Source organism: Bufo gargarizans, chromosome 11 (assembly GCF_014858855.1).
Source record: "Bufo gargarizans isolate SCDJY-AF-19 chromosome 11, ASM1485885v1, whole genome shotgun sequence".
In the NCBI taxonomy this organism is placed as follows: Eukaryota; Metazoa; Chordata; class Amphibia; order Anura; family Bufonidae; genus Bufo; species Bufo gargarizans.
In genome coordinates this window covers 17,559,633-17,582,737 of record NC_058090.1, presented here as the reverse complement: position 1 = coordinate 17,582,737, position 23,105 = coordinate 17,559,633, and the positions used below count along the sequence as shown (strand labels likewise).

General features: G+C 48.3%; 1 protein-coding gene across 2 annotated transcripts in view; it reads left to right on the top strand.

The window, feature by feature from the left end:
- Nucleotides 1–23,105, top strand: part of LIN52 (lin-52 DREAM MuvB core complex component) — a 67,966-nt gene that overhangs the window by 102 nt on the left and 44,759 nt on the right. Inside the window, exon 1 of one of the 2 annotated variants that reach the window (XM_044271670.1) lies at nt 21–100. The exons of the other annotated variant lie outside the window; for it this stretch is intronic. Coding sequence (XP_044127605.1) covers nt 85–100 — 16 coding nt within the window. The 5' untranslated portion in view covers nt 21–84. Of the gene's footprint in view, nt 1–20; nt 101–23,105 lie in introns of those variants that run through there. 2 annotated transcript variants of the gene reach the window in all.

Here is a 23,105-nt window from a genome sequence, read left to right as displayed (position 1 = left end):
AGCGCTGCTCGTCCTGTAGGGTGTAGCAATATGGCCGCCGTGTGTTTCCCGCTCCCTTACATCACGTGACGCACGCTAGTTCAAATGATGGCGGCTGAGGGTGAGTGTCAGCTCCTGGGAGGAAAAGGAGAGCGGGCGGGATGCTGCTGCCTGGGGTCTCCTCTCCAGCGCGGGGGATTGTTTGAGGGCCCTCGGTGTCCCTGAGGTGACAGGCGCCATGTTGGGATCCCTTCCACGACCTGAACAGAAGCCTTCACAGCAGGGACTGCTGGGGGTTGTAGTTTTGGGTTTATATGCAGCTTCGCTATCGTCCTACACCCAGTATGTGAAGGGTTAAACCTCAGCCGTGTTAGCCCCCCCCCCCCCCCATATCAAAATTTTTGAACAAAACATATGCAATTGGTTAGATCTTTGTTAGATCAGGTTAGATCAATTGTTGTTTGCGTTAGATCTCACACAGAAGTAGAGATATTAACAGTTATTTGCAGGGGGGGGCTAACCCGTCATCAGCCCCCCCTTATCAAAAAATTGACCAAACAATTAGCTATTTTGGAAGATATTTGTTAGATCAGGTAGGATCAACTAGTTGTTTTGTTAGATCTCACATAATTACAGACTTATTAAGTGATTAATGAGGGGGGGCTAGCCCCCCACATGCAATTTTCTGGTAAAATTAGATGCAGACTAATAGGCCTTCGTTAGATCCGGTGAGATCAAGTGGTTTCAACGTTAGATCTCATATAAATACAGAGATATTATGGATATTTGGTATTACGTTAGGGGGGGGGGCTAGCCCCCATAATGCAATTTTCAGGTTTTCATGTAAAATATCTCTGAAATTATATGAGATCTAACATTAAAACCACTTGATCTCACCGGATCTAACGAAGGCCTATTACTCTGTATCAAATTTTACCTGAAAATTGCATGTGGGGGGGGGGGGGGCTAGCCCCCCCTCATTAATCACTTAATAAGTCTGTAATTATGTGAGATCTAACAAAACAACTAGTTGGTCATACCTGATCTAACAAATATCTTCCAAAATAGCTAATTGTTTGGTCAATTTTTTGATAAGGGGGGGCTGATGACGGGTTAGCCCCCCCCCCCCCCGCAAATAACTGTTAATATCTCTACTTCTGTGTGAGATCTAACGCAAACAACAATTGATCCAACCTGATCTAACAAAGATCTAACCAATTGCATATGTTTTGTTCAAAAATTTTGATATGGGGGGGCTAACACGGCTGAGGTAAGGGTTAATGCTTGGCTGGGACAGAAAAAGAATAGGCACATTGGGTATTGCCAACAACCGGCTCTATAATATCACATGATGTACCCCGTCAGGTGAACGCTGTAATAATAGGCACATTGGGTATTGCTGCGTCCGTAACAACCGGCTCTATAATATCACATGATGTACCCCGTCAGGTGAACGCTGTAATAATAGGCACATTGGGTATTGCTTGCTGCTTCCGTAACAACCGGCTCTATAATATCACATGATGTACCCCGTCAGGTGAACGCTGTAATAATAGACACATTGGGTATTGCTGCGTCCGTAACAACCGGCTCTATAATATCACATGATGTACCCCGTCAGGTGAACGCTGTAATAATAGGCACATTGGGTATTGCTGCGTCCGTAACAACCGGCTCTATAATATCACATGATATCCCCCGTCAGGTGAACGCTGTAATAATAGGCACATTGGATATTGCTGCGTCCGTAACAACCGGCTCTATAATATCACATGATGTACCCCGTCAGGTGAACGCTGTAATAATAGGCACATTGGGTATTGCCGCGTCCGTAACAACCGGCTCTATAATATCACATGATCTACCCCGTCAGGTGAACGCTGTAATAATAGGCACATTGGGTATTGCTTGCTGCGTCCGTAACAACCGGCTCTATAATATCACATGATGTACCCCGTCAGGTGAACGCTATAATAATAGGCACATTGGGTATTGCCAACAACCGGCTCTATAATATCACATGATGTACCCCGTCAGGTGAACGCTGTAATAATAGGCACATTGGGTATTGCTTGCTGCTTCCGTAACAACTGGCTCTATAATATCACATGATGTACCCCGTCAGGTGAACGCTGTAATAATAGGCACATTGGGTATTGCCAACAACCGGCTCTATAATATCACATGATGTACCTCGTCAGGTGAACGCTGTAATAATAGGCACATTGGGTATTGCCAACAACCGGCTCTATAATATCACATGATGTACCCCGTCAGGTGAACGCTGTAATAATAGGCACATTGGGTATTGCTTGCTGCGTCCGTAACAACCGGCTCTATAATATCACATGATGTACCCCGTCAGGTGAACGCTGTAATAATAGGCACATTGGGTATTGCTGCGTCCGTAACAACCGGCTCTATAATATCACATGATATCCCCCGTCAGGTGAACGCTGTAATAATAGGCACATTGGGTATTGCTTGCTGCGTCCGTAACAACCGGCTCTATAATATCACATGATGTACCCCGTCAGGTGAACGCTATAATAATAGGCACATTGGGTATTGCCAACAACCGGCTCTATAATATCACATGATGTACCCCGTCAGGTGAACGCTGTAATAATAGGCACATTGGGTATTGCTTGCTGCTTCCGTAACAACTGGCTCTATAATATCACATGATGTACCCCGTCAGGTGAACGCTGTAATAATAGGCACATTGGGTATTGCCAACAACCGGCTCTATAATATCACATGATGTACCTCGTCAGGTGAACGCTGTAATAATAGGCACATTGGGTATTGCCAACAACCGGCTCTATAATATCACATGATGTACCCCGTCAGGTGAACGCTGTAATAATAGGCACATTGGGTATTGCTTGCTGCGTCCGTAACAACCGGCTCTATAATATCACATGATGTACCCCGTCAGGTGAACGCTATAATAATAGGCACATTGGGTATTGCCAACAACCGGCTCTATAATATCACATGATCTACCCCGTCAGGTGAACGCTGTAATAATAGGCACATTGGGTATTGCCAACAACCGGCTCTATAATATCACATGATGTACCCCGTCAGGTGAACGCTGTAATAATAGGCACATTGGGTATTGCTTGCTGCGTCCGTAACAACCGGCTCTATAATATCACATGATGTACCCCGTCAGGTGAACGCTGTAATAATAGGCACATTGGGTATAGCTTGCTGCTTCCGTAACAACCGGCTCTATAATATCACATGATGTACACCGTCAGGTGAACGCTGTAATAATAAGCACATTGGGTATTGCTGCGTCCGTAACAACCGGCTTTATAATATCACATGATCTACCCCGTCAGGTGAACGCTGTAATAATAGGCACATTGGGTATTGCTGCGTCCGTAACAACCGGCTCTATAATATCACATGATGTACCCCGTCAGGTGAACGCTGTAATAATAGGCACATTGGGTATTGCTGCGTCCGTAACAACCGGCTCTATAATATCACATGATGTACCCCGTCAGGTGAACGCTGTAATAATAGACACATTGGGTATTGCCAACAACCGGCTCTATAATATCACATGATGTACCCCGTCAGGTGAACGCTGTAATAATAGGCACATTGGGTATTGCCAACAACCGGCTCTATAATATCACATGATGTACCCCGTCAGGTGAACGCTGTAATAATAGGCACATTGGGTATTGCTGCGTCCGTAACAACCGGCTCTATAATATCACATGATGTACCCCGTCAGGTGAACGCTGTAATAATAGGCACATTGGGTATTGCTGCGTCCGTAACAACCGGCTCTATAATATCACATGATATCCCCCGTCAGGTGAACGCTGTAATAATAGGCACATTGGATATTGCTGCGTCCGTAACAACCGGCTCTATAATATCACATGATGTACCCCGTCAGGTGAATGCTGTAATAATAAGCACATTGGGTATTGCTGCGTCCGTAACCGGCTCTATAATATCACATGATCTACCCCGTCAGGTGAATGCTGTAATAATAAGCACATTGGGTATTGCTGCGTCCGTAACCGGCTTTATAATATCACATGATCTACCCCGTCAGGTGAACGCTGTAATAATAGGCACATTGGGTATTGCCAACAACCGGCTCTATAATATCACATGATGTACCCCGTCAGGTGAACGCTGTAATAATAGGCACATTGGGTATTGCTGCGTCCGTAACAACCGGCTCTATAATATCACATGATATCCCCCGTCAGGTGAACGCTGTAATAATAGGCACATTGGATATTGCTGCGTCCGTAACAACCGGCTCTATAATATCACATGATGTACCCCGTCAGGTGAACGCTGTAATAATAGGCACATTGGGTATTGCCAACAACCGGCTCTATAATATCACATGATGTACCCCGTCAGGTGAACGCTGTAATAATAGGCACATTGGGTATTGCTGCGTCCGTAACAACCGGCTCTATAATATCACATGATGTACCCCGTCAGGTGAACGCTGTAATAATAGGCACATTGGGTATTGCTGCGTCCGTAACAACCGGCTCTATAATATCACATGATATCCCCCGTCAGGTGAACGCTGTAATAATAGGCACATTGGATATTGCTGCGTCCGTAACAACCGGCTCTATAATATCACATGATGTACCCCGTCAGGTGAACGCTGTAATAATAGGCACATTGGGTATTGCTGCGTCCGTAACAACCGGCTTTATAATATCACATGATATCCCCCGTCAGGTGAACGCTGTAATAATAGGCACATTGGATATTGCTGCGTCCGTAACAACCGGCTCTATAATATCACATGATGTACCCCGTCAGGTGAACGCTGTAATAATAGGCACATTGGGTATTGCTGCGTCCGTAACAACCGGCTCTATAATATCACATGATATCCCCGTCAGGTGAACGCTGTAATAATAGGCACATTGGATATTGCTGCGTCCGTAACAACCGGCTCTATAATATCACATGATGTACCCCGTCAGGTGAACGCTGTAATAATAGGCACATTGGGTATTGCTGCGTCCGTAACAACCGGCTCTATAATATCACATGATATCCCCCGTCAGGTGAACGCTGTAATAATAGGCACATTGGATATTGCTGCGTCCGTAACAACCGGCTCTATAATATCACATGATGTACCCCGTCAGGTGAACGCTGTAATAATAGGCACATTGGATATTGCTGCGTCCGTAACAACCGGCTCTATAATATCACATGATGTACCCCGTCAGGTGAACGCTATAATAATAGGCACATTGGGTATTGCCAACAACCGGCTCTATAATATCACATGATGTACCCCGTCAGGTGAACGCTGTAATAATAGGCACATTGGATATTGCTGCGTCCGTAACAACCGGCTCTATAATATCACATGATGTACCCCGTCAGGTGAACGCTATAATAATAGGCACATTGGGTATTGCCAACAACCGGCTCTATAATATCACATGATCTACCCCGTCAGGTGAACGCTGTAATAATAGGCACATTGGGTATTGCCAACAACCGGCTCTATAATATCACATGATGTACCCCGTCAGGTGAACGCTATAATAATAGGCACATTGGGTATTGCCAACAACCGGCTCTATAATATCACATGATGTACCCCGTCAGGTGAACGCTGTAATAATAGGCACATTGGGTATTGCTTGCTGCTTCCGTAACAACTGGCTCTATAATATCACATGATCTACCCCGTCAGGTGAACGCTGTAATAATAGGCACATTGGGTATTGCCAACAACCGGCTCTATAATATCACATGATGTACCCCGTCAGGTGAACGCTGTAATAATAGGCACATTGGGTATTGCTTGCTGCTTCTGTAACAACCGGCTCTATAATATCACATGATGTACACCGTCAGGTGAACGCTGTAATAATAGGCACATTGGGTATTGCCAACAACCGGCTCTATAATATCACATGATGTACCCCGTCAGGTGAACGCTGTAATAATAGGCACATTGGGTATTGCCGCGTCCGTAACAACTGGCTCTATAATATCACATGATGTACACCGTCAGGTGAACGCTGTAATAATAGGCACATTGGGTATTGCCAACAACCGGCTCTATAATATCACATGATGTACCCCGTCAGGTGAACGCTGTAATAATAGGCACATTGGGTATTGCTTGCTGCGTCCGTAACAACCGGCTCTATAATATCACATGATGTACCCCGTCAGGTGAACTCTATAATAATAGGCACATTGGGTATTGCCAACAACCGGCTCTATAATATCACATGATGTACCCCGTCAGGTGAACGCTGTAATAATAAGCACATTGGGTATTGCTGCGTCCGTAACAACCGGCTCTATAATATCACATGATCTACCCCGTCAGGTGAACGCTATAAAAATAGGCACATTGGGTATTGCCAACAACCGGCTCTATAATATCACATGATCTACCCCGTCAGGTGAACGCTGTAATAATAATAGGCACATTGGGTATTGCTGCGTCCGTAACAACCGGCTTTATAATATCACATGATCTACCCCGTCAGGTGAACGCTGTAATAATAGGCACATTGGGTATTGCCAACAACCGGCTCTATAATATCACATGATGTACCCCGTCAGGTGAACGCTGTAATAATAGGCACATTAGGTATTGCTTGCTGCGTCCGTAACAACCGGCTCTATAATATCACATGATGTACCCCGTCAGGTGAACGCTGTAATAATAGGCACATTGGGTATTGCCAACAACCGGCTCTATAATATCACATGATCTACCCCGTCAGGTGAACGCTGTAATAATAGGCACATTAGGTATTGCTGCGTCCGTAACAACCGGCTTTATAATATCACATGATCTACCCCGTCAGGTGAACGCTGTAATAATAATAGACACATTGGGTATCACCGCGTCCAAAAACCATATGTACCCCAAAAGAATACCAATAAAACTGTCACCTTATCCGTAGTTTCCAAAATGGGGTCACTTTTTGGGAGTTTCTACTGTAGGGGACTTCAAATGGGATGTTTAAAAAAAAAAAACAGTCCATCAAAATCTGCCCTCCAAAAACCATATGGCGCTCATTCCCTTCTGTGGCCGGCCGTGCGCCCACATAGCAGGCTGCCACCACATGTGGGGCGTCTCTGTAAAGTACAGAATCAGGGTAATGGATATTGAGTTTTCTTTGGCTGTTAACCCTTGATGTGTTACAGGGAAAAAAATGATTAAAATTGAAAATTTTCCTTTAATTCTTGGGGAACACCTAAAGGGTTAACAAAGTTTGTAAAATCTGTTCTGAACAACTTGAGGGTTGTAGTGTCTAAAATGGGGGTATGTATGGGTGGTTTTATGATGGATACCACCCCTTGTGCCCGCTTGACGTCACCTATGTCAAGCTCATGAGACGTGGTATGGTCCCTGGTTACCAAGACGTGACGCCCTCCAGAGGAGCAGGTGAGGTCAGCTTGGTACAGTTCACACAGACACCCCCTGTCCACGCGGGCACAGAGAGGCGACTAGCTGAGAGAGCCTTCTCACCCCGGGTATCTGCCACCAGCTTCTCCTTTGATATAAGCCCGGTCCTCTAACGGGATTATATAGGGTGAGAAACCAACCCGCAGTAGCTTAGAACTAGGCCGAAACACGGAAACAGATGGAGTGTTCATCTTCACGTGTGATTTTTAACCAAGCCAATCTCAAAACTGCGCTCCCCAAATTTTACCAGTTTGGTAATTTACCAACTAGGGGGAGAAATACATTCGACGGTGTTTATTGCAACATAGCAAATGCTTAGACAGCATCACCTGCCCCCAGCTTGGCAGGTTGGATCAGATTTCTTTGGTTTTGGCCCCAGCATACAAACCTCTCATCACCAGGATTCAGCCCACTTTGCAGACAATCAGAGTTTGGCCTGAAGAAGCCTCAATGAGACTACATGATTGCTTTGAGGACACAGATTGGGATTTGCTTAAACAGGCTGCTACAAAGGAAAATCACACAGACTTCAACATATAGGCCTCCTGTGTCCTATCCTATATTATATTCCGCATGGACACTGACACCAAAATCATCCGGACCTTCCCAAATAGGAAACCATGGATAAACAGAATTGTCCAAAAGCTTTTGAAGGCACGTGACATTGCTTTCCGTAAGGGAGACCCAGAGGAGTACAAAACAGCCCGGTCCAATCTGAAGAGGGCATTAAGGAGGCGAAGCGCTGCTACAAAACAAAAATACAACATCATTTTACAAGCGCTGATTCCCGACGCATGTGGCCGGGTATCAAGTCCATTACCAATTATAAGAGCAACACCTGTTCTATCAACACTGGAAATAATTTTTCTCTTGATGACCTGAATCATTTTTTTGCACGATTTGACAAGGACAATGAGCTGCCTGTCATCGGATTGGCCCAGCAAGAGTCTCCATCATGTTCCCTGATGCTGAGAGCACATGAGGTAGAATGGGCCTTAGGCCACATTAATCCCCACAAAGCAGCCGGCCCTGATGAAGTTCCTGGAAAGGTCCTAAAAAACGGTGTTTACCAGTATATTTAACAGCTCACTAGAGCCGGCCATTGTCCCCACTTGCACGAATTCCTCCACAATTGTCCCAATTCCAAAACAGGCCGGGGTGAAGACCTTAAGTGATTATCGCCCGGTGGCTCTCACTCCTATTGCTATGAAGTGCTTTAAACAACTTGTCCTCAGGCACATGAAGAGCAGGATCTGCACCTCCATGGACCAATGCCAGTTTGCTTACAGAGCATGTAGGTCACCTGAGGATGCTGTGTCCCTGGCCCTTCACACCGCACTGTCACACTGGAGCAGAGAGACAGCTGTGCAGATGCTGTGTCCCTGGCCCTTCACACCGCACTGTCACACTGGAGCAGAGAGACGGCTGTGCAGATGCTGTGTCCCTGGCCCTTCACACCGCACTGTCACACTGGAGCAGAGAGACGGCTGTGCAGATTGCTGTGTCCCTGGCCCTTCACACCGCACTGTCAACCTGGAGCAGAGAGACGCTGTGCAGATGCTGTGTCCTGCCCTGACACCGCCTGTCACACTGGAGCAGAGACAGCTGTGCAGATGCTGTCCCTGGCCCTTCACACCGCACTGTCACACTGGAGCAGAGTGACAGCTGTGCAGATGCTGTGTCCCTGGCCCTTCACACCGCACTGTCACACTGGAGCAGAGAGACGGCTGTGCAGATGCTGTGTCCCTGGCCCTTCACACCGCACTGTCACACTGGAGCAGAGAGACGGCTGTGCAGATGCTGTGTCCCTGGCCCTTCACACCGCACTGTCACACTGGAGCAGAGAGACAGCTGTGCAGATGCTGTGTCCCTGGCCCTTCACACCGCACTGTCACACTGGAGCAGAGAGACGGCTGTGCAGATGCTGTGTCCCTGGCCCTTCACACCGCACTGTCACACTGGAGCAGAGAGACAGCTGTGCAGATGCTGTGTCCCTGGCCCTTCACACCGCACTGTCACACTGGAGCAGAGAGACAGCTGTGCAGATGCTGTGTCCCTGGCCCTTCACACCGCACTGTCACACTGGAGCAGAGAGACGGCTGTGCAGATGCTGTGTCCCTGGCCCTTCACACCGCACTGTCACACTGGAGCAGAGAGACAGCTGTGCAGATGCTGTGTCCCTGGCCCTTCACACCGCACTGTCACACTGGAGCAGAGAGACAGCTGTGCAGATGCTGTGTCCCTGGCCCTTCACACCGCACTGTCACACTGGAGCAGAGAGACGGCTGTGCAGATGCTGTGTCCCTGGCCCTTCACACCGCACTGTCACACTGGAGCAGAGAGACAGCTGTGCAGATGCTGTGTCCCTGGCCCTTCACACCGCACTGTCACACTGGAGCAGAGAGACAGCTGTGCAGATGCTGTGTCCCTGGCCCTTCACACCGCACTGTCACACTGGAGCAGAGAGACGGCTGTGCAGATGCTGTGTCCCTGGCCCTTCACACCGCACTGTCACACTGGAGCAGAGAGACAGCTGTGCAGATGCTGTGTCCCTGGCCCTTCACACCGCACTGTCACACTGGAGCAGAGAGACGGCTGTGCAGATGCTGTGTCCCTGGCCCTTCACACCGCACTGTCACACTGGAGCAGAGAGACAGCTGTGCAGATGCTGTGTCCCTGGCCCTTCACACCGCACTGTCACACTGGAGCAGAGAGACAGCTGTGCAAATGCTGTGTCCCTGGCCCTTCACACCGCACTGTCACACTGGAGCAGAGAGACGGCTGTGCAGATGCTGTGTCCCTGGCCCTTCACACCGCACTGTCACACTGGAGCAGAGAGACAGCTGTGCAGATGCTGTGTCCCTGGCCCTTCACACCGCACTGTCACACTGGAGCAGAGAGACAGCTGTGCAGATGCTGTGTCCCTGGCCCTTCACACCGCACTGTCACACTGGAGCAGAGAGACAGCTGTGCAGATGCTGTGTCCCTGGCCCTTCACACCGCACTGTCACACTGGAGCAGAGAGACAGCTGTGCAGATGCTGTGTCCCTGGCCCTTCACACCGCACTGTCACACTGGAGCAGAGAGACGGCTGTGCAGATGCTGTGTCCCTGGCCCTTCACACCGCACTGTCACACTGGAGCAGAGAGACGGCTGTGCAGATGCTGTGTCCCTGGCCCTTCACACCGCACTGTCACACTGGAGCAGAGAGACGGCTGTGCAGATGCTGTGTCCCTGGCCCTTCACACCGCACTGTCACACTGGAGCAGAGAGACGGCTGTGCAGATGCTGTGTCCCTGGCCCTTCACACCGCACTGTCACACTGGAGCAGAGAGACGGCTGTGCAGATGCTGTGTCCCTGGCCCTTCACACCGCACTGTCACACTGGAGCAGAGAGACGGCTGTGCAGATGCTGTGTCCCTGGCCCTTCACACCGCACTGTCACACTGGAGCAGAGAGACAGCTGTGCAGATGCTGTGTCCCTGGCCCTTCACACCGCACTGTCACACTGGAGCAGAGAGACAGCTGTGCAGATGCTGTGTCCCTGGCCCTTCACACCGCACTGTCACACTGGAGCAGAGAGACAGCTGTGCAGATGCTGTGTCCCTGGCCCTTCACACCGCACTGTCACACTGGAGCAGAGAGACAGCTGTGCAGATGCTGTGTCCCTGGCCCTTCACACCGCACTGTCACACTGGAGCAGAGAGACAGCTGTGCAGATGCTGTGTCCCTGGCCCTTCACACCGCACTGTCACACTGGAGCAGAGAGACAGCTGTGCAGATGCTGTGTCCCTGGCCCTTCACACCGCACTGTCACACTGGAGCAGAGAGACAGCTGTGCAGATGCTGTGTCCCTGGCCCTTCACACCGCACTGTCACACTGGAGCAGAGAGACAGCTGTGCAGATGCTGTGTCCCTGGCCCTTCACACCGCACTGTCACACTGGAGCAGAGAGACAGCTGTGCAGATGCTGTGTCCCTGGCCCTTCACACCGCACTGTCACACTGGAGCAGAGAGACAGCTGTGCAGATGCTGTGTCCCTGGCCCTTCACACCGCACTGTCACACTGGAGCAGAGAGACAGCTGTGCAGATGCTGTGTCCCTGGCCCTTCACACCGCACTGTCACACTGGAGCAGAGAGACAGCTGTGCAGATGCTGTGTCCCTGGCCCTTCACACCGCACTGTCACACTGGAGCAGAGAGACAGCTGTGCAGATGCTGTGTCCCTGGCCCTTCACACCGCACTGTCACACTGGAGCAGAGAGACAGCTGTGCAGATGCTGTGTCCCTGGCCCTTCACACCGCACTGTCACACTGGAGCAGAGAGACAGCTGTGCAGATGCTGTGTCCCTGGCCCTTCACACCGCACTGTCACACTGGAGCAGAGAGACAGCTGTGCAGATGCTGTGTCCCTGGCCCTTCACACCGCACTGTCACACTGGAGCAGAGAGACAGCTGTGCAGATGCTGTGTCCCTGGCCCTTCACACCGCACTGTCACACTGGAGCAGAGAGACAGCTGTGCAGATGCTGTGTCCCTGGCCCTTCACACCGCACTGTCACACTGGAGCAGAGAGACAGCTGTGCAGATGCTGTGTCCCTGGCCCTTCACACCGCACTGTCACACTGGAGCAGAGAGACAGCTGTGCAGATGCTGTGTCCCTGGCCCTTCACACCGCACTGTCACACTGGAGCAGAGAGACAGCTGTGCAGATGCTGTGTCCCTGGCCCTTCACACCGCACTGTCACACTGGAGCAGAGAGACAGCTGTGCAGATGCTGTGTCCCTGGCCCTTCACACCGCACTGTCACACTGGAGCAGAGAGACAGCTGTGCAGATGCTGTGTCCCTGGCCCTTCACACCGCACTGTCACACTGGAGCAGAGAGACAGCTGTGCAGATGCTGTGTCCCTGGCCCTTCACACCGCACTGTCACACCTGGAGCAGAGAGACAGCTGTGCAGATGCTGTGTCCCTGGCCCTTCACACCGCACTGTCACACTGGAGCAGAGAGACAGCTGTGCAGATGCTGTGTCCCTGGCCCTTCACACCGCACTGTCACACTGGAGCAGAGAGACAGCTGTGCAGATGCTGTGTCCCTGGCCCTTCACACCGCACTGTCACACTGGAGCAGAGAGACAGCTGTGCAGATGCTGTGTCCCTGGCCCTTCACACCGCACTGTCACACTGGAGCAGAGAGACAGCTGTGCAGATGCTGTGTCCCTGGCCCTTCACACCGCACTGTCACACTGGAGCAGAGAGACAGCTGTGCAGATGCTGTGTCCCTGGCCCTTCACACCGCACTGTCACACCTGGAGCAGAGAGACAGCTGTGCAGATGCTGTGTCCCTGGCCCTTCACACCGCACTGTCACACTGGAGCAGAGAGACAGCTGTGCAGATGCTGTGTCCCTGGCCCTTCACACCGCACTGTCACACTGGAGCAGAGAGACAGCTGTGCAGATGCTGTGTCCCTGGCCCTTCACACCGCACTGTCGGCCTTTAACACCATCCATCCCAACAAGTTGGGTGTCAGCTCACACCTGTGGGCACCGCAAGGCTGTGTGGAGCCCTCACCTTTACTCCCTCTTCACAAGTGACTGCAACCTATTCACAATACCAATATCATTATAACATTTGCAGATGACAAGACCGTGATAGGGCTAATCTCCAACAATGAGGAAACGGGAGTAACAACCTCATACTCAATACCAAGAAAACAAAGGAGCAGATTCTGGATTTTAGGACACCACCCAATTGGCATTAATGGTGGAAACGTGGAGATAGTTCAAAGTTTCAGATTTTTGGGAGTTCATATTGGTCAGGACCTGTCATGGATAAAAAAACACAACAGAAATTACCAAAAAAGGCCTTCAGAGGCTTTACTTTCTGAGGAGTCTGAAGAAAGCACAACTCCCAAAACAGCTGCACCATAGAACCTGTTATCACATCCTGCAGTACAGTGTGGTACTCCGGCTGCTCCTCTGAGGACAAGAAGACCTCAAGCACATCATCAGAATGGCCGGCAGAATCCCTGGTCCTCAGCTACCATCACTGGAGGACATCTTCACTGCTCGCTGCAGCAACAGGGCAAAGATTATCTGCGGGGATCCAACTCCCCCCGGCCACAGCCTCTTCACTCCGCTACCGTCCGGTAGGCGTCTTAGAGCCCTACATGCCCGCACCACTAGGCTGAAGAACAGCGTTTACCCCAAAGCAATCAGTCTCCTAAATGCTCAGAGACTATTGCCTCTTCCAAGGATAGAAACTACCACAGACTGAAAGTGACTGCTGCATTTGTGACCCCGTGATGATCTCTTGTCTGCAGCGGAGTCTGAATCGGTTTGTATATGTATGTTCATGAGCACAAAGTTCTTGTTCCTCTGTCCATGGCATCTAGGATTGCTCCAAACAACATTTCATTGTATTGTACAGTGACAATAAAGGCATCGTATCTATGGGCCTCCTGTGCCATAGCAGGATGCATTGGACGAGGTAAACAAGATCTTTTTTGGTTTCTCCAGATTACTTTGCCCCAAGTACTTTTTCCTCAGAAGGGACTTGACCAGTCATTTTCTGGAGCATACTTACAGACAGGGCTTCAGGCTTTTTATTAGGGTTGTTGCGGGTATCGAAATTTCGATACCCAATCAATACTTTTGTCCCGGTATCGATACGATACCGGGATTTCCGTTTTTTTCGATACTGGGCTGCGCCACCAATGAGAAGAGAGGGACGGAGGAGGGGCGGGCGCACTGCGCCACCAATGAGAAGAGAGGGGCGGGCGCACTGCGCCACTAATGATAGGACTATTCTCACACAGAGCGGCGCCCAGCGATGTCTCGGCACTCACCATTAGTCCTGGGAGCCGCTCCGTTCGCCTGCAGTGCCCCATTACTGTCTCCTCTCCTGCTCCACATGCTGCTGATTACTATCGGAGCGATGGGAGGAGACATCAGCTTCACTAGTGGGCGTTCCTTCTCCCTGCGCTGCGATTGGACAGCGCTACAGCCAGGAAGAAGGAACGCCCACTAGTGAAGCTGATGTCTCCTCCCATCGCTCCGATAGTAATCAGCAGCATGTGGAGCAGGAGGGGAGACAGTAATGGGGCACAGCAGGCGAACGGAGCAGCGCCCAGGACTAATGGTGAGTGCTGGGACATCGCTGGGCGCCGCTCTGTGTAGCCTGATACTTAGTCTGGACCCAGGAAAATTAGTCAGTCAGTCTTTAACACAATACAGGAGGCGGGTGCCGGCAGCAGAATCGCATTGCCGGCACCCTGCCCCTGACAGGGAGCTGCGATCAGCAGCAGTTAACCCCTCAGGTGCGGCACCTAAGGGGTTAACTGCCGCTGATCTGCCAGTACCCGCCTCCTGTATAAAAAGGGAATTATCATTGGTGGTGCAGTGTGGCCCCCCTCAACCCCCCATCCCATTAAAATCATTGGTGGCAGTGGGCACAGGGTCCTCTCCCCTCCCCCTCATTGGTGGTGCAGTGGCAGCTTCTGATCGGAGCCCCAGCTGTGTAAGCCTGGGGCTCCGATCGGTTACCATGGCAGCCAGGACGCTACAGAAGCCCTGGTTGCCATGGTAACATCCCTGATGCTGTGTGCACAGAGCAGCAGGGACAGTGTGAAGTCCTATTCACAATGATAGATCTCTATCAGGCTGAATAGGACAAGGGAGGAAAGATCCCAGGTTCTAGCCCCTAAGGGGGGAAATAGTTATTAAATAAAATGTGTAAAAAAAAAAAAAAAACGCCAAAATATGAAGTATAAATCACCCCCTTTTCCCAATTTCACATATAAAATATATAAATAATAAACATATTACATATCGCCACGTCAGAAAAGTCCAAACTATTAAAATATAAAAAAAAATCCAGGTGGTGAACGCCAGAACAGAAAAAATAAATAAAAACTGCGCGATTCGCCATTTTTTCAAATGCGGAATGCACGTGGATTTTTTTTTTTATTTTTTTTTCGCGTGGTATCAAGTATCGCAATACTTTTTCATGGTATCGAAACCGAATCAAAAATTTGGTATCGCAACAACTCACTACTTTATGGGCTGTAGTGCGGTTTGTTTGGCCGCTTTGTCAGCTCGATCGTTACCTTTTGCCTCCATCGTGGTGTGCCTGGTGTGTGCCTTGACCTTGATGATGACAAGAGAGTTCATAAGTTCTAGTAAAGAGTCTGTATTCTTTTATAGGCTGGCCTGCAGATGTTAGGAAGTTCCTGGCCCGCCAAATAGGTCCATAGTCATGTGCAATACCAAAAGCATACCTTGAGTCTGTGTAGATGTTCACCTTCTTCCCCTTGACCATTTTACACGCCTCGGTGAATGCCTCTTGTGCTGATATATGAGGTGGGAGTGGTTCAGCTGTACCTACCCCGTGCTGTGTGGAACCGGCCATCCTCTCCCATGAACCTGCTTCCATCTACAAAATACTAAGTCAGGATTGGAAAGAGTTTTTTTATGAACGTGTTCAAAACCAGACATTTCCTGCTGCATTAATTGTACGCAATCGTGAGGGTCATGTTCAAAAAGATCAGATAAAAGTTCTGATACACATCCCTCCCCCATTTCTGAATCTGTTATCGGTAACAGAGTAGCAGGATTCAGAGTAGTACAAGGTTTGAGATGTTTGCAGGCATGAGGAGTGCAGACTGTAGTCTCAGTTGTCTGGCCATGGAGATATGTTTTGGTTGCACTTGAGTGATAATGATTTGAATGTCATGAGGAGTTTGAGTGTATTTGGGGACCCACTGACTCTACTTTTACAGGCAGAACCGTCACGGGGTTACCGGTATCCTAGTCTGAAGACGGTGGTGATTGTGGACTAAATTGGCCACCGTTGTCTCTAGGTTTCCTGGGAGCCCTGCAATCTCTCTTCATGTGACCTGGTTTGCCGCAATTGTAACCTTTAAAATCACGTTTAGGTTTGGGACCGGTGCCCTTCCCCAGGTATTTAACCGGAGTAGGGTTTTTCTTCATGTCTAGTTCTAACCCTTTGGCTACAGCTATTAATTGGGTTAAAGGGGTCACACGCCATTCAGGTTTCCCAAGCTTTCAGCTTAGCCTGGATGGTGGGTCGAAGCCCCTCCATGAATGTACATGCGAACAGTTTTTCTCCCATGTTTTGAGCTTGATCCCAACCCATGTCGGTCCAGATAGTCCTTAGTCCTGCAGCATAAGTCTCTACAGTCTTCTAAAGGACCCTGTACTACGTCTTAAAGACTTCAGGAACTTTCTTCCTCCCTTGTACATGCCCATTCTGTAAAAACCCTGACAAATTCAGTCTTGACCCAGCCTCTAGTCATAATATCCATGGGGACATTTCTGTGTTCGTTCATATAGTCATTCACCATTTTATCTTGTGAATCGCCCATCTTCAGCAACTCCAGATCCTTCAAGTTAGTCCACGTACCCCCATAAGTCACCTGTATCTGTTGAAGAGTCCTAGAAGTAGGCATAGGTCTCGTCAGAGGGTCGGGCAGTTGGGTCAAAAGTCTGAGTTGGTCTTTCGGACTCCAGGGGTGGTACTCAGTCACAGTGGCGTGAAGAAATCCAGGTTCCTAATTCCGGCTGGTCGCTCCAATGACCTGTCTGGGTGGTCCTGAGGTTGTAGCAGATCCTCCTCCCGTCGCCCCCTGTTGTGGGTCTGGGTAGGAGTCTTGTCTTAGTCGGAACAGGGTAGAGTCCTACAGGTCTGTGGGGTCGGGGGCACCACAGGCTTGGCATGCATTGGCCCAGTCTGGATTCTGATTGCCACAGACATAACAAGTTCATCCCTCCGGTCCATTCGTCAGCTCATTGTCTTTTGATTTCTGATTTATACAACAGTCTACCTCTGACTACTTCTCGCCACCCCCAGTTTCAACTTCCCCTGCCACTTTAACCCAGGTATTAACTACTTCTTTACATCCATGATCCTTTATCCAACCGCAATGTGTCCTTATGAATCTTTCCCAAGTATCCACATTTCCATCCTTCATTCCTACCTTCTTCAACACCCTGTCAATATTTTTCAAACCTTCTTTTCTTTCTCTCGCTTCAACTAAAGTCTTAGCTGTTTTGTAACCCTCTGGTATACTGAAAATGTTCCCCATTTTGTATGTCAATCTTTTTCCACAGAAAGTTAAACAATTATTCAGACGTCTATTTTCCCTCAGTTTCCTCAGAATTTCCCCACTATATTTAACTAGTGTATTCTGTTACGGAGTTTCTTAACCAATATAAAACCTCACAAACCAGACATTGGAGTCCAAGGACTTTAATTACCCTTCCTGTAATTCTCCAAGATTTTCCACATACAATAAAGAACAAATACGGCATATACCAAAACTAAACCAAAGACTTCCCAATTGAAACTGTCCATTTCTTAGGTCTTAAAATCCAACAATCATAGTCATTTTCAGGTTCTCACCAAAATAGGCTCAACTATAGGATAATATAGGACTTATACGTACATTCAATCACCAGATCCTCGAACCGGACAAACCACTTAGGGAAACACAGATATAGTGTAAGGTAAAGTCTCTTACCTTTTTAGCGCTATTTCTTATATCTGCAAATCCCAGGCTGGAACGTCTAATTTGTAGGAGACCAGATGAAGTGTCCTTTAGTTGAGTCCCACGTTGGACGCCAAGATTTTATTAGGGAAATATCCCTTCACCCTATGATTGTTGGAATCCAAATGAAAAGGATTCGATATGAGCGCTTGGTGAAACTGACCCAGTTATTGGACATAGCTGGATCAGATTTCTTTATTCAAAGACAAGTTCATGACAATATATGCTTCAAACAGAAAAAAACCATCACATGACATTTGTGGATATAAGATATAGATCATAAGACCATACATGGGTTTCCATTCCTCTCTCCTCTTCCCCCCCCCCCCCTTCCTGAGGCTCAGACAGATAGCTCTGCTTGAGCGGAAACTGGGGTGTGTGGGTGCGATCAACACACACAAACTGACTTTTTGACCTTGTTTTTAGACATTATTATCTGTCTATTTAAACCAGTAAGCTCCATTTAGGACCTGACCTAAATCTCCCATATACACAAGATGGAGGACATGTTTATAGAAAATTGATTCTCATCCCTCACACCTCCATAGTAGACTGTCCCCTTTTTTTTTATTTTTTTATCAGATTATTTTTATTGAAAACTTTTTCAACAATTAAAGAAGACATACAATCGCCCCCCCCCACCCCGCACCCAGGTCCCGAATCAAAGGAGAAGACAACCAAGAGTCTCTGGTAGAAAAAGTCCCAACATTGAGCATATAGACAAATCCATCCGTTTCATTTCCAAGCATAAATTCAGCATTAAACCAGAACGTATCCCATCCGCATTGTACATATAACTGCAATTGCTAGAGAGATACTACTAGAATACATTATCACACTAGTCCATATGTTCGCGACATCAAAGCAGAGTATTCACCCACCCGTTCACAAACACACCTATTTTCTCTAAATTACTCCCCAATATTATAATGTTGCGCCCATCTGCCCCATATCTTGTCAAACCTTTTAAGGTTATTCCTCTTCTGATACACAAACCTTTCTAGTTGCAATAAGGTGTGAACCCTTCCCACTAATTCCTTAACTCTAGGAGGATCCTGATCCACCCAATGGTACGCAATCACCTTCCGTGCTTGATACAATATGCAAATAATTGCCAATTTTTGTTCAGCTGGTATTGATAGAATTTCAACACACCCCAATACACATAATCCGGGGGTTCCCTCAATCTGCGTCACAAACACTTTTCGTAGGGTAGCTACCACTCCCTCCCAGTACCTCCTTAGCCTAGGGCAAATCCACATGAGATGAATCAGCGTAGCATTGGGTGCACCACACCTGGGACATAGCTCTTCCAAACGGTATCCCATTTTTCTCAGAAGGGCCGGAGTTCTATAAACTCTGTGCAGCAACAATAGCTGCGACATTCTATGCGCTTCACTCACCGCTACCTCAGTAAACCCTCTTAGCACTGTCTGCCACTGTTCTTCCGATTAGTCATTTATATCTGTCCACCACTTGTCAAACAATCGGAAAGGCTGCTTTTTAATTTGCGCTTCCATAAGACTGTTATAGTGTAGTGATATGATACCGCTAGTAGAGCCCTTTGAGCTTGCCAGATCTATAATCAGATGCCTGGAGGCCATCTTAATCTCACTCACCCTTCCCTGGGAATTGATAGCATGTCGAAGTTTCAAGTACAAGTAAAACTGGCTATGCGGAAGTTGGAACTCACGCTGTAATTGAGCATACTCTTTCAGAGTATCTCCATCATAGAGTTGGTATAAGTGCGTAAGCCCATAGCACCCCCAAATCCGGACATTAGATACTTTATGCAATTCTACATACATGAGATTGGGCAAATCAGTGTAAATTTAGTGTAACCCTGAATCCCTGCCACCGTCCTCGCTTTCCACCATACCTTATGGATTGTTCGAAGTATCAGGAATTCATCCCCTTTTGTATCCAGTGACCCATCCTCTAGTGCTGTTATCAGGTTTTTACCCCCTACCAGCATTCGCGTGATCAGTCCTGCCTTATCAAGGTCATCCCCCAACCCCTCAGATGCTGAAGTTGGGCAGCCAGAAAATCCACGGATCTGGAACTCCAAGTCCCCCATCAGTGTTTGGTCTACATAGCGTAGCCAACTTTATACGTGGAACCCTTTTCTTCCAGATTAGATCTCTAAATATGGCATTAACCGTAGCAAAAAACCGAACAGGAATCCATATAGGAGCATTATGCAGCAAGTATAGGAGCTGGGGCATTAAAATCATTTTTAGCAGATTAACCCTTCCAATTACTGAAAGCGGTAATTTTGTCCAACTCTGTACCTTCTGTCGAAACTTCTGCAGCAATGGGGCTAAATTCAGTTTTTCATAGTCCCTGTCATTAGTTGTGACATGAACTCCTAAATATTTAAAAGACGTGACTAACTGTAAACCCTCTGAGAGATGGCTATTCCCACTGTCCTCAGAGAGCAATAGCAACACAGACTTGGACCAGTTAATGGACAGTCCCGACAGGCTACTGAATCCATTTATGATATCCATGGCTGCCGGCAGAGAAGAACTCCACTCATCCAGAAATAGCAGCATGTCATCAGCGTAAAGAGGCACTTTTTCAGTAAGCCCCTCATAGCTAAATCCCTTGACTATCTGTGCTTCCCTGAGTGCCGTAGCCAGAGGCTCAATTGCTACTGCAAAGAGCAGGGGAGATAGAGGGCACCCCTGTCTAGTTCCTCTATGCAGATGAAAAGACCGCGAGAGAGCTCCATTCACCCTAACTTTGGCTGTGGGAGAAGTATATAAAAGTTTAATCCATTGAATAAAGGTTGTCCCAAAGCCCATTTTCTTGAGCACAGCCCACAGGTACCTCCACTCCACGCTATCAAATGCTTTGGCCGCATCAAGAGATGCAACCGCCGCATTCAACGCTCGAGACCGACCAACCTGTATATTTAGAAAGAGCTGCCTAATATTAACAGCAGTCGACCTATTAGGCATGAATCCTGCCTGATCTGTGTGCACAAGCGTCGTTATCACTGCATTTAATCTATTAGCTAACACTTTCGCTAGTAGCTTCACATCTACTGGAAGTAGGGATATAGGGCGATATGAGCCTGCCAATAAAGGAGCTTTATCCTGTTTGGGAATAACGACTATAATCGCCTCATTCATACTTGGTGGCAATCCGCGTTGTAGTTGCGCCGCCTTGAACACTTCTAATAACTAGGGGAGCAAGATAGAGGCAAATGTCTTATATACTTCCACCGGCAATCCATCACTCCCAGGGGCCTTATTATTAGCCATGTCCCCCAGAGCCGTCTCTAATTCTGTTATCGCTATAGGACCATCCAAAATTGCCGCCTGCTCAACACTCCGTTTGGGGAGCTGAATTCCATTTAGGAATTCTGCAATCTCCAAATCTCCTGCTGTTATTTTGGACTCATAAAGGGACGAGTAAAATACTTGCATAACATCTAAAATTTTGTCTGGAGCCGTACATACAATCCCTTCAGCGTCGCGTAAAGCAGCGACATATGCCGAGGGTTTTTTGCGGTCTAGAGATCAAAGCCAACAATCTACCTGTCTTTTCACACTCTTCATAATACGATTGTTTTTGAAAAAAAACATTTGTTCTTTGCTCTAAGAAGTAATTTATCATTTAAGTTACGCTGTGCTTCCTGCCATTGAACTCTATGCGTTTCAGTGGGCTGAGTAACATACTGAACTTCTGTCTCTTCTGCTAGGCGCTCTAACTTCCTGACCGTTGCACGAGATTCATTTAGTTTTTTATTAACCTCAGCAATAAGAACACCCCGTAAAAAGGCTTTCATGGCATCCCATGCTATTAGTGGAGAGGTACCTGGGAGATGAAACACAAAAACCTCCTTAGCATATCCCCAATACTCGGGATTGTGGGTAATACCGAGAGCCAAAATGGGTTAAATTTCCATAATGACCCCCGACCAAACCCAAATGGCCGAAAACTAGCAGATACCACTACAGGAGAATGATCCGAAAGCTGTCTGGTTAGATGGTATCGCAGATACGGCAACCCATCGCCTCATTCCCCAGGGCCAGGTCTATCCTAGATAATGTTTGATATGTGCTGGAGCAACAAGAATATTGATGCATTTGGGGGTTCCACAGGGACGGGGTGGTGCTCCGGCGCAGCACGGCAGTTCACAGTGAGAGGCCGCCGGACTAAAAAGTTGGACATGCAGTACTTTTAGTCCGGCGGCCTTTCACCATGCACTGCCGTGCTGCGCTGGAGCACCGCCCCCATTAGTCGATGGGGACGGAGCGCCGAAACAGCGGAAGGACGGATCCGTCGTGCCGCAAGTGTGAAAGTACCCTTAGTTATATAGCTACTGAATGAGACAGAAGAAGGGATGCCTTTAACATGTATATCTCCTTGAGAAGCCAATTTGATCCTAAAGGGTTAATTCAAACTGTAATCTAAACTCTGTCCTGTCACTTCTCTTATCTCTGCTCCTGTCCCTTAATCTTATCACTGCTGCAACAAAAGCATCAGCCTCAGTGTAACCTGTTCTAAACTCAAAGAATCGAATGAGTCTCTAACTAAGGCTACTTTCACACTAGCGTTCAGAACGGATCCGTCTGCATTATTTTGGCATATAACAGCTAAGTGTGAAAATAGCCTCGTACGGATCCGTCCAGACTTTCAATGTAAAGTCAATGGGGGACGGATCCGCCTGAAGATTGAGCCATATTGTGGCATCTTCAAACGGATCCGTCCCCATTGACTTACATTGTAAGTCTGGACGGATCCGCACGCCTCCGCACGGCCAGGCGGACACCCGAACGCTGCAAGCAGCGTTCAGCTGTCCGCCTGTCCGAGCGGAGCGGAGGCTGAACGCCGCCAGACTGATGCAGTCTGAGCGGATCCGCTCCATTCAGACTGCATCAGGGCTGGACGGCTGCGTTCGGGTCCGCTCGTGAGCTCCTTCAAACGGAGCTCACGAGCGGACCGACGAACGCTAGTGTGAAAGTAGCCTAACCTGAGACTCATTTGATTCTTTCACTCCCTGTACTTGTGTCAGTGACTCAGAGCTGCTAGTGCTTGCCTTGCCTCCGCTCTGATTGGTTGGTAGGCGGGGAGGGGAGGGGCTGG